This window comes from Cebus imitator, unplaced genomic scaffold (assembly GCF_001604975.1).
Source record: "Cebus imitator isolate Cc_AM_T3 unplaced genomic scaffold, Cebus_imitator-1.0 Scaffold376, whole genome shotgun sequence".
Classification (NCBI taxonomy): domain Eukaryota; kingdom Metazoa; phylum Chordata; class Mammalia; order Primates; family Cebidae; genus Cebus; species Cebus imitator.
In genome coordinates, this window is record NW_016107691.1 from 1,739,985 (window position 1) to 1,752,132 (window position 12,148).

At 48.1% G+C, this 12,148-nt stretch overlaps 1 protein-coding gene across 1 annotated transcript in view; it reads right to left on the reverse strand.

Moving 5' to 3' along the window:
- BCORL1 (BCL6 corepressor like 1) overlaps positions 1-12,148 on the reverse strand; it is a 76,111-nt gene that overhangs the window by 28,772 nt on the left and 35,191 nt on the right. Inside the window, exons 5-8 of the mRNA XM_017507522.2 lie at positions 8,396-8,561; positions 6,273-6,353; positions 3,876-4,262; positions 221-447 (exon numbers count right to left, since the gene is read on the reverse strand). Coding sequence (XP_017363011.1) covers positions 221-447; positions 3,876-4,262; positions 6,273-6,353; positions 8,396-8,561 — 861 coding nt within the window. The remainder of the gene's footprint in view (positions 1-220; positions 448-3,875; positions 4,263-6,272; positions 6,354-8,395; positions 8,562-12,148) is intronic.

Sequence of the window (12,148 nt, forward strand, 5' to 3'; positions counted from 1 at the left end):
AAAAAAAAAAAAAAAGATTGTAGAGGAAAAGCCATCATGGGCCAGACCTTAGTTAACCATAACTTTAGTTTCCATTCTTCAAATCCACCCCCACCCCTCTGAGAACTAGTTTGAGAATGTCTTACTAAATATGGGTTAATTTGATCCTCCCCATCCCCTCCCTCCCTCCTGCCTCCTCTGCCCCACACCTTGTACAATCCCCCCCTTGATAGCAACGCACCTTTGCCTCTTCTGAGACATTTGCCATGTGCTTGGTCTTGCACTTTCGTTTTCCTGATGGCTTTTCTGAAGTTTCAAGGCAGGTTGGCTCCTCCAGGTTATTTGGGAGGAAACCATTTGGTGAATCCGAGATCCCCTGGGCTTTGCTGGGCAAGAGGAGGTTCCTGTTCCTGAGGCGGTGCTCCAAACTTTGGGAGGAGGAAGTCTTCTGCTTACGGGCCTTTAAATCTGAAGGCAAGAAACAGGAAAGAATGGATATCAGAGAAATGGAACACAGAAAAGCAATGCCTTCCTCTAAGATGAATCAGAGGACTTTGGAGATTTGAACTGCAGTGCAAAGTTGTGTAACTATCAGCTATCGATATCTAGTGCAGCGCTGACTATACCACTAAATGCTTCTTGAATGAACACACTGTACTTCAACATCAAAGTCCCTCCTCTACAAGCAGGAGACAGCTCCCAGCCCTGCCAGCAGGGGGCGGCCCATCTGGCCGCCCCAAGATGAGGGTAATTTTAACAGGATTTTTCCCATAGCCCAGAGCAAATCAGAATTCCTTTTCACTTTTTTCCCCATTCCCTTTGTCTCTTTCTCCAGTCCTGTATGAAAGCAAATCCGATGGCGCTGCTGAAGATAAATATCAAGTACACGGGGAACAGGGAGGAGAGGGTAGAGGGCTGCCCTCATGGTCTCAGCTTTACCCACCTAACTGCCCCATTTGTCACTTTCCGAGGACACAAACATCAAAGCTACAGGAACTCCCTAAAACTAGAAAGCACCATGAGCCTACTTAGCTGGCAGTCATGGGCAGAAACCTGCTGCCCTTTCTGGGTGAAAATCAAGTCACTGGTGTCACTGGAACACACTAGCAACATCTCTAATTTAGCCACAGCTTGCTGAACAAAGCACATTCTAATTTCAAAGAGGCCTGCCGGGAACTCCATTATCAAGAGCTTCATCCCACAGGGTCTGTCCTAACCCCATGTGTAGGGGCGACTGATTGTTTGTTAGCCTCGTCTCTCAAGATCAATACTCTTTGGCTTGGCCATCAATAGTGTGACTGGCTGGCACAAGTCCTAATTGCTCTGAGCCTCAGTTTCCATATCCGTAAAATGGGGAGAATATAATCTACATCACAGGAGTGGTATGAGAATTAAGTAAGGTAATACATGCAAAACCCCTTTCAAAAAATGTTATAACAAGTAAGGCATCGCTACTGTGTTATTTAAGCACAAGCTCTTGAGGTAGAGCCATGCCCATGTGTTATCATCCCCAAAGGAATGAGCACCATGCCTAAAAATTGGTGAAATTAAGGATCTGAAATCGAAGAGTCCTCAATTGGCCTCCCCGAACCCTGACACGGGCTCTCACGTGTGACATTGCCAAAGGCAGACCCAGATGTGGGAATCATCATTCCAGCATGAGGAGTTGGCTCCAGTTTATGCACAGTTGCTGGAAGGCCAGCTGTCACGCCACTTTTCTCCCAGCTAGCTCCAGGCCACTACTGGGGCCCCACAACCTGTCTGGGAATTGCTATACTACATGGTCTCTAATAGCACTTCCAGCCAGAATGTTCTAAACTCGGGCTTTTGGTGCAACACATTTGGGCTGAGGCAAAGAGGAAGGAACAGAACCATGCCTTGTGAGGACCCCAGGAAACATGAGGAAGTCATATTAGTGTTCAGTGCTACAGGCAAAGAAATGACCCCCCACCTTGTTTACCCAGGGCAGGGCAGGCTCTGGTGTTTGTTCAGTTGCAGAGAAGTGAAGGCTTTATAGTAGCCCACAAAGGACTAAAGAACGGAGGTGGCAGGTGTGTGAGTGGAAGTGGTTCTTCCTACCTGCTCTGTAGGTCAAGAAGGGAGATAACCAAGACCGGGATGAAAAGAAAAGTCAGAGGGCACTGGGCGCTGTGGCTCATGCCTGTAATCCCAGCACTTTGGGAGGCTGAGGCACGTGGATCACAAGGTCAGGAGTTCAAGACCAGCCTGCCAAGATGGTGAAAGCCCATCTCTACTAAAAATCCAAAAAAAACATTAGCTGGGTATGGTGGTGGGTCCCTGTAACCCCAACTACTCAGGAGACTGAGGCAGAGAAATGAACCCAGGAGGCGGCGGCTGCAGTGAGCTGAGATTGGTCTTTGCCAAATTCCTGCATGAAGATGCCATTATCAGAACTGGACGAAAGTGACCAGACCACACGCCAAATCCAGCTGCCTCGAAGCAAAACCCTTAGAAACATCCATGGAGGAAGAACGACCTACTTTCCAATAACTAGAGCTGCCCCCAAATCAAGTAAGATGCCTTGATGGGTGGTGCTCTCTGCATTACTGGAGGTGTGTTCATGAAAAGGCTAGCTGGCTACCTGTCAATAATGCTGTGGAGATCTCTATCTCTGCATTGGATGGCAAACTGGACCAGGTAACCTTGAGGGTCCTTCTGGTTCCAGGCGCCAATACGTTCCACAGGAAGCTTCCATGCTAGAAAACCAGCTGCCATTAGAGAAGATTAGGTGATATACAAAAAGCTCCTCTTCATCCTAACACAAGTGGCTGAGGCCAACAGCTTGACAACTCATTCCTGACCAATCCATTATTGCTCTAGCAGAAGACAGATCTGTCACACAGTTGATGAAAATTAGCTCAATTATTCTCTTGAATGTAGAGATGGGTATCATACATGTATCTCCACTTAAACAGAGCTGGAAATGAGGTTAAGCCGTCTTTGCATTATAGCAAACCTGGAATCTACTACCCACTCAATATGGGGTTATTCAGTTTTAGCTAATAAGGAGACAGTGGATGTTTACCAGCAGCTCAGGATGAATACATTATAGGAGGCAATCAATTCCTGCTTCCAGGATAGAGGTCGGAGAATGAGAGTGAGAGACAGAGGTGTTCTTATAAAACCCAGAGATGTGCTTTTTGCTCATTTAGAATCCACTATAGGAATGAGCCTGAACAGTACTCAGCAGAACATAGTGATATTAGCGTCTTGTGACAGTCTGTGCCTCCGGGACGGTATATCACAGCATTTGACGTGGTCAGAGAAAGCCTGGTTTTCTCTTTGGGCTGCCTGCCTTCTCAACTCAGGTCCAACAAAAATGATGCCACTTTGGGTCACCTCAAAGCTTCACTCTGCTTCTGAATAATCATTGCGGCTTTAATGGAAAAGCAATGCTGTGCCCGTTTCTACTTGAAGTTCTTCTGTTGGGTTGAAGAACCGAGTGTACTTCTTTTTAGCTTAGAGGCTGCAAGCATCCCCGATGCCCTCTGTCTTCTTGAACCCAAGATTCTAGGAGAGAGAACCCATCCTCCCAAAAGACTCGACTCCCTTAAGCCAACCAGAGAACTCCCTGGTATCCAGTTGTCCCATGCCAAGGATGTCACCGAGGCCTTGCCCACCGGTTCAGACTTCTATAAGAAATTGGAGGGCTTGGGCCTTCATGTCTCCGCTCACCTGCAGGCCAGTCCGAACTCATTCAATGTCAACCCAAAGCCAAAGGCCCGAGGCTGGAGTTGAGTGACCCCCTCTGGCAGCTGGAGATCATAGCACCGGGTTTCTCTGGGTCCCGAAGCCTTTGGCTGGTGTAGAGACGCCCGAGGGTTCCCAGAAGCCAAACAAGCTGTGGCAACAGCAGTGCCCCCGGCCAGCCTTACCTGCTCTCCCTTTCCGCCGCTGCTCGTCTTCTTGCTCCGTCAGGTACTCCCCAGTCTGATATTTTCGGCTCTTCTGCCGTCTTCGTTTCTTCCTCTTCAGCAGGCCTTCCTCCTCATCCTCCTCCTCCTCATTGGTGTCCCACATTTGCCGGGCAGCCTCTGTCCTCCAGGGCATTTCTCGGGCTCGCCACAGGTGCCTTCGGCCCTGGCTCAGCAGAGACTTGTCCTGGGCATGGTGGCTGCGATACTGGGTGTCCCGTTGGGTCTTTCTCACCTTTCGACGCTTAGCCGGGCTGGGTGTTGCCTCCTCTTCTTCTTCTGTGGGAAAAACTTCCTGGCTTCCCATGTCACTGTCTGCCATGCCAGCAAAGGAGCTACAGATGCTTCCTGTGGACGGGATGTACAGAGGATGGTCAGGTACTTCTTCAAAGGACAAAGCATGGTGTCGAAGTGAATGCCCTGGACTAGGAGTTTGAAGGTCTGGGTTCAGGTTCAGGCTCTGCCAGTTATTAGCTGTACCCTTCAGGAAAGTTCCTTCAGTGCAGTCTCCTCATATATAAAATGGGGATACTGTTCTCCCCTTATTGACCTCACAGGACTGTTTTGAGGCTCAAACAAGATCTTTCACATATAAGTGCTTTACAGAGTCCGATACACCAGACGACATCAAGTATTAAAAACACACACCCTTACTCATCCCTGCTACAGTGTCACCTGAATTCATACCAAAAGCTTTTGGTTAGTTCTTACAAGGTGCCAAGAATTTTGTGAAGGGCAGGAGAGGGCCACGAGTCCCTGGGAAATCAGGGGCTAGGAGAGGGCAATTGGGGTCTCAGGCAGGGCAAGGGAGGACATATTCCTTTTGTGGCACCACCAATCCTGGGGACAGAGCCACCCCAGCCAAGCAGAATCATCAGAAGAGAAGAGTCTCAAGAAAAGCGAAGCAAGAAGGAGTCCCTTTCCTGTGATCTGTGACAGAGCCTGGTTGGGTCACACCCAAATGCACCCAGGCACACCCACTTCCCTTAAAATGACCCCACCTCCTCCCGACTTGCCAAGAGCTCAGGGGTGGAGCTTCCTCCCAGGCACCTCACTCCACCCGGTTGTAGCTATTCCTCACCACTGGGCAAGCGCTTTCCCCTCCTCCCCTACCACTCCAGGATGGATGGTACCTTTCCTGCCTTCCTCAGCCACCTTGCCAAGAGGCCATTTTCTCTTCCCACTCTTTCCTTCAACTCTGCTAACAACAAAAGTACATCCTAAATTGGTCTGGTTTCACAGCACAGGAGGGTTGACACCTTCCTCGGAAGCAGCTGTGAGACATTCCCATCTTTCTCCCAAGGCCCAGCTATTAACTCAACAGTCCCCAGACCCAATCGAGGTCAGCAGAAGAAAGAAATGGTTTGAGGCAAATACAGCAGCCCTTGACCAAAGCTCCAAGTTAGTCAGACTGCTAAAAGACAGCAAATAAACAGCACACTTTCCGTTATATAGACCAGGCAGAACGAAGCGTTCTGGTTAATCTAATATTCTGGTTAACACAGAATCATCATAGAGATCACAAAGTAATCACCAGTTTCCAAAGAATCAAATACAGTACAATGTATTTAACATTAAAACAGGACTGGCTGTAATGTACTCGCTTTTTGATGATTCAGAGGACACTTCAGGATTTTGCAAGGCCCCCAGGCCATCATTATGAGCCCCAATTACCACCTCCCTCGCCATGTGCTAAGGTGCCAGTTAACAGAATGTCAGATAACTGAGTTTACACTGTACCTTGCTTCCCCATTCTATCCAATTTGTATGGAAACTGGGTGAACTTGGGCAACCATCTCCAGCCCCGGATACCAGTGTGGATACCACCATACCAGAAGGTAGTGGTGGCTAGCAAGGGCTAGCTTTTTTTGGTCCCTGGAGGTTGATCAATACAAATTCAGGGGGCCAAATGTGATTCTGCCAGCCCTGATGATTCAATGACTTTTCCAATTTTGAGGCTGCCTATCACATAGGGCAATAAGACCAAGGTCGAAAGTTAAATGTCTGTGCCTGAGATTGGCCCCAGTAACGACGAGGTGCCAAAGCTTGGAGCTGAACTGGCTTTCCTGAGTGGCACAGGCCTTACCTCTTTCCACTGGCAGCTCCCAACAAGAGATGCCAAATCCCTGCTCTGAAAAGTTGAACAAAGAGTCCCCAACTAGTAGGCAATGTTTGAGGACTATTTGTCACCTGCCCCAACCCAGGACACTCTTATCTCTGCAAGGAGCTGGGCATTGTGGCACAGTGAATCAAATTCCCAACTTGACACCTGGGCCCATGGCAAAACTGCTCAACCAGATTTCAGCCTCTCTTTTCATAGAAGATGCCAAGAGGGGCCATCACCTTAGTCTCACTCACCAGACTGACTTCGCGTGCGGGTGCTCAGAACCACAGGGATAAAGTCACGGAAACTGCTCTTTGCTTTCTTTTCCAAGGAACCTGGAGTGATGTGTGGTTTGGGGACGGAAGGCAGAAATGTTACAATCAGAGCCTAAAGACCAGAAAGCCCACCTGTGAGGCTCGGGGGAAAGATCAAGAAAAGAGTTTGTGTTTATACTGCAGTTACTCTGGGTTTCATTTATTCGCTCCCCTTATGTGGCCATCACATATGTGTCTCTTGCAGGGAATGAGTGTTTCCAGCCCAGTGCGGTGGCTCACGCCTGTAATCCTAGCACTATGGGAGGCCAACACGGGTGGATCACGAGGTCAGGAGTTCAAGACCAGCCTTGCCAACATGGTAAAACCCCATCTCTACTAATAATACAAAAATCAGCCAGGCGTGGTAGCACGCCTGTAGTCCCAGCTACTCAGGAGGCTGAGGCAGGAGAATAGCTTGAACCCGGGAGGCGGATGTTGTAGTGAGCTGAGATCACACCACTGCACTCCAGTCTAGGGCACAAAGTGAGACTCCAACAAAAAAAAAAAAAAAAAAAAAACCAAGAATGAGCTTTTCCAGGCGGTTTTTAAAAACTGGGAGTTTGGTCACTTTTGCTGATACCAGAAAAGGCAGTGCATAGTATCAATCTGACGGTGTGACAGAAAGTAGGTAAGTAGGAGGCCCCACTGCCCATAGGACTCTGAGGCTGTTGCATCTCAACAAAGTTCTGCTGGGTGCAGTGGCTTATGCCTGTAATCCTAGCATTTTGGGAGGCCAAAGTGGGCAGATCACCTGAAGTCAGGAGTTCAAGACCAATCTGGACAACATGATAAAACCCCATCTCTACTAAAAATACAAAAATTAGCTGGGCGTGGCAGCATGCACCTGTAGTCCCAGCTACTCGGGAGGCTGAGGCAGGAGAATCACTTGAACCTGGGAGGCAGAGCTTGCAGTAAGCTGAGATTGTGCCACTGCACTTCAGCCTAGGTGACAGAGTGAGACTCCATCTCAAAAACAAAAACGAAAAACAAAAAGCACAAAGTTCTAACTGAGCTGGAACAGGTCCCAGAGGAGGGCAACCTCAGTGAGTGTTGGAGGACTGAGTGAGGCAGGAAGATGCGTACAAGGAGCAGCGAACAGAGAAAAACTGCTATTTAAGAATCAGACTGGGCGCGGTGGCCCACGCCTGTAATCCCAATGCTTTGGGAGGCCAAGGAGGGCAGATCACTTGAGCCTAGGAGTTCAAGACCAGCCTGGGCAACATGGTGAAACCCCATCTCTTCAAAAAATACAAACATTAGCCAGGTATAGTGGCACATGCTTGTGGTCCCAGCTACTCGGGAGGCTGAGGTGGGAGGATTGCTTGAGCCCAGGAGGTTGAGGCTGCAGTGAGCCGAGATTGTGCCACTGCACTCCCTCCGGCCTGGGAAGCAAAACGAGACTCTGTCTAAAAAATAAAGAACAGGCCAGAAGAGGCAAGTGGTGGTCATGTCAGATGGGCAAGACCATAAACCTGGACCCCTATGCTCAGGAATGCTAGGGATTCTCTCCCTGATAAGGGCACCCAGGAACTATTAGTGGCAAAACGGACAGGTTAGGGACACATACCAGCACCCCCATCCCAAACATCCTGTGTGTCCCTAAATGATAATAAATGTTTAGGATTCCTCTAAACCCTGCTAGCTAATATTGATTTCTATATTTTCAGAATGGGAGTTTTCCAGTATAACTAAAGGTAGAGAAGACAGTGTAATGAACCCCCATTCTGTGGTTTTTGTCTAAATTCTCCTTAAACCTGTTTCTTCTTTGAGCCTAGACCCATTGTGGGGAAATGGGTTGGCTACTGTGTTGTGGGCCTGGCATTTGTCCATCTGAAAACCACTTCCTTCAGCCTTATTCTAGAGCCCAGCGGGTGCAGAAGGAGCCCTGATCCCTGTTCGCTCACCTTAAGACTTGAGAGGGCTCAATCACATCTTCTTTCCACAGTGGAGAAGTCTCACTTTTCCAGAGTGAAGAAGTCAGTGCCTGAGCCCCTCTGCCCTCACCGTGCCCCGGGGATCCCTCTGCAGCCCAGCCCAGAGGGCCAGGGCCTTGGGGGGCCTACCTTCCTCGGGGCCGTCGGCTCGTTTTCCTGGAGACTGGGACTCCGGCTTTGTCGGCTTCCGGTGCTTGTGCTTTCCCCTAACTCCATTGTGCTCTTTTCCTGAATCTGAAGCCCCCCTGGGGCTTTTCTTGATGGATTCCTGGGGGTCACTGGGTGGCTTCCGGCACTGTGGAGAGGTAGAGGGTCAGGTATGGGGTCAGTTTCGCTTCTTAAGAAAGCTCTCCTGGGGTTGAACCATGCGTCCTGTTTCTGACCCAAAGGCATGAGCTACCTAGAGTGGGGGACTGGGTGGAAAGGGCTATGCGCTGCCTTCCACAGTGGGCGACAGAAGCTCTTTTGGACTGAGTTCAGGGACCCAGCTAATCCCCACAGGCGTCCACACCCCATCACTTTAAAGAGGTCTACAGAGTCTGTGTTCACAAGCCAGTGAATAAACACCCAAAGTCATTTTAAAAGGTGCAAAGTCAGGCTCCATACTCTCTACACCCAAACACCAATGGAGAGACCAGCATTAAACAAAATGCCTCTTCTGCAAGTTAGGAGACTGCATTGTTCAAATAACTTCACTGTGAATGCTATTGCACCAACAACTGAAAGTCATTCTCAGTATAGGCCAACTCAAGGAAACTTGTCTCTTCTCAAGTGTAAATTAATACCAGAAAACAGATTCAACTAAGGCAAGAAGAAAAACACAACACAGGAGCAATTCAAATATATTCGTATTCATAAAATCCAGTGAAAAGGTCCAGGCATTATTAATAATGCCACTTTATACTTTACGGCGCTTTCAACTTTTCCAAATGCTCTCATCTCTATTATTGGATTTTATGCTCCCCACAACCCTGTGAGGAGAAGCTAATGTGATCCCCATTGAACAGATCAGAAAACAGGGGCTCCAAGACAAGAGGGTAAATGACTTGTCCAGAGTAACACACAGCTCCATGTGTCCACTGGCTCAGGGACTGCCACCTACCAGGCCAACCCACAAGTTAGCATTTTCTGCTTGCAGTGAGAAAGACCCAGGACTTGGACTAGGACCTGTGGCTCCTGGCCCCAGCCTGGGCCTCTGGGCATCAGCTCTCGCTACTTCTTCTCCCTGAATTGCTTCCTTGGCTGCTTCAGCTCAGCTTCTCCCACACCTACTGCCTGGTGCCTAAAAGTCACATATTCTCACGAGATTTGAGGTCTCTCTGTGCCACTAAACAAGAAACAGGGCAATGTCGGGATATCCAGTATTCTAGTATCCAGGTAGTGCAGAATAAGCAAAACACTGGAACAATAAAAGCATGTCCTAGGAGGAAAGGAAGGGTTCAACCTGCTTGAGCTGTTTTCCCCTAAACTGACCCATACCTTGCCTGCTAGAAGGTTATCATGGTGTATCTCCAGCTAAGGGGATGGCACATACCTTACTGATGGAATATTTTCGGGGATTGGGGCCTCCTCATTCTCCAGGGACAGGGAGTCACCACTACCCCTCAAATTCCAGGACTCCTCCTATCCCATGAACTCCTCCTGCTTCTTATTTTCAGCAGAGACCAGAGCTGAAAATTCAAGTTCAGTTTTCCCCTTAGCTTGCTGCCAGTTCCTACAAACCAAAGTGTTAGGTGGAGGAAAGCATTGGGAGGAAAGAGGAACGTGAGGAACTGTTGCTTAAAAACTGACCTGTAGGGGCTGGGCGTGGTGACTCACACCTGTAATCCCAGCACTTTGGGAGGCCAAGGCAGGCAGATCACGAGGTCAGGAATTCAAGACCAGCCTGGCCAACATGGTGAAACCCCGTCTCTACTAAAAATACAGAAGTTAGACGGGTGGGGTGGCGCGTGCCTGTATTCCCAGCTACTTGGGAGGCTGAGGCAGGAGAATCCCTTGAACCTAGGAGGTGGAGGTTGCAGTGAGCTGAGATCATGCCATTGCACTCCAGCCTGGGTAACAGAGGGAGATGCCATCTCAAACAACAACAACAACAAGAACAAGAAACTGACCTTTGGGTATGGCTGGAGAAAAACTATTTGAAGTCAGGGGGAATCAAGTCAATGCATTTACATTTGAACATGTCCTATTTATTTCTGAATATCATTCTTAGCTGGCTCTTTCAAATACAGATCATTAACTTTTACTTCCTAAGATAGACAACAACAAGTAAAACAGAACATCTAGCAGGGCGCGGTGGCTCAAGCCTATAATCCCAGCACTTTGGGAGGCCGAGGCGGGTGGATCACCTGAGGTCAGGAATAAAAATATTTCACACACTCCAACTTATGCATGAAGTTGGGAGGATGTGGAGACCATGTGAGATGAATGTTATGGTTAACAGAGTTTTGAAATATTTTCCAAAGAACTTTCCAAGGAATGAGAAGACAATAAAATACATCCAGCAGCAAATGAAGCAGAAGTCTCTCTCTGCTGGTGGTGCGGAAGGCCCTTCAGGACCCCGAGAGGCCTTGGGCAGGCGGTGCTGGCAACAGGAGACTATTTTCATTCTTGGCCATGCCCTGAAAGGGGCTGTTTCAAATGAACCCATGATCTTAGTTTGGTTATCAACAGTTTCTTTCTCAGGAAGGTGGTACGTAACAAAAGAAAGAACAAAGTGATTTGCACTCCCAAAAAATAGACGTTTACTAAATCCTCACAGGCAGTTGTAAAGAGCTGCTTCCAGGCCCCTGATCCTGTCACTTTATTCTCTGCCCTCTGCATCTGACAGCGGGTCCACTGAACGGTTCATCTAATATAGGATGGGGCAGTGTCCACCTGTCATTAAGTCATCTTCAGAAGCTTCAGGAGAGGCGGGGCCCTATCTATTTTGTTTGTAATACTAATAATAACAGCAACCACTAACACTAACTGAACACCTGCTATGTGCCAGGTACTACACTACACACTTATGTATATCACATTATTTAATATTTTTTAAAATGACAGCTTTACTGAGATATAATTTATTGAGACATACCATGTAATTCACTTATGTGTAAAATTCAGTTGTTTTTAGTATAGTCACAAAGTTGTGTAACCATCCCCACTTATCTAGCTCCAGAACTTTTTTTTTTTGAATGGAAACCCAATAACCATTAAACAGTCCCTCCCCAATTCTTCCATCCTCCCCAGCCCTAGGCAATCACTAGTCTACTCTCTGTCTCTATGGATTTGCCTACTGTGGACATTTTATATCACCATCTCATTTAATCTTTACATCAACTCTATGAGTAGGTACTATTACTGTCTTGTGTATAGATGAAGAAACTGAAGGTCACAGAGATTAAGTAGATTGACTAATAGCACACAGTTAGGAAGAGGTGGGGCAAAATTCAAACCAAGGCTCTGTTGCCTGGCTCCAGAGAGCACAGTTCTCATCAATCTACCATACCACCCTCCCGAAGATGTATTTTCATTGCCTGGGAAGGACTAGCATACAGTAACCATGCAACAAATACTTGCAAAACATTCAGTGAAACATAGGCAGAGAGTAGAAGTTAGCCAGGCGCGGTGGCTCACGCCTATAATCCCAGCACTTTGGGAGGCTGAGGCAGGAGGATCACTTCAGCCCAGGAGTTCAAGACCAGCTTGGCCAACATAGCGAGACCTCATCTCTACAAAAAATAATTAGCTAGGTGTAGTGGTACACACCTATGGTCCCAGCTACTTGGGAGGCTGAAGTGGGAGACTGTTTGAGCCCAGAAGGTGAAGGCTGCAGTGAGCTGTGATTGAGCCACTGCACTCCAGCCTGGGCGACAGAACAAGACCCTGTCTCAAAAA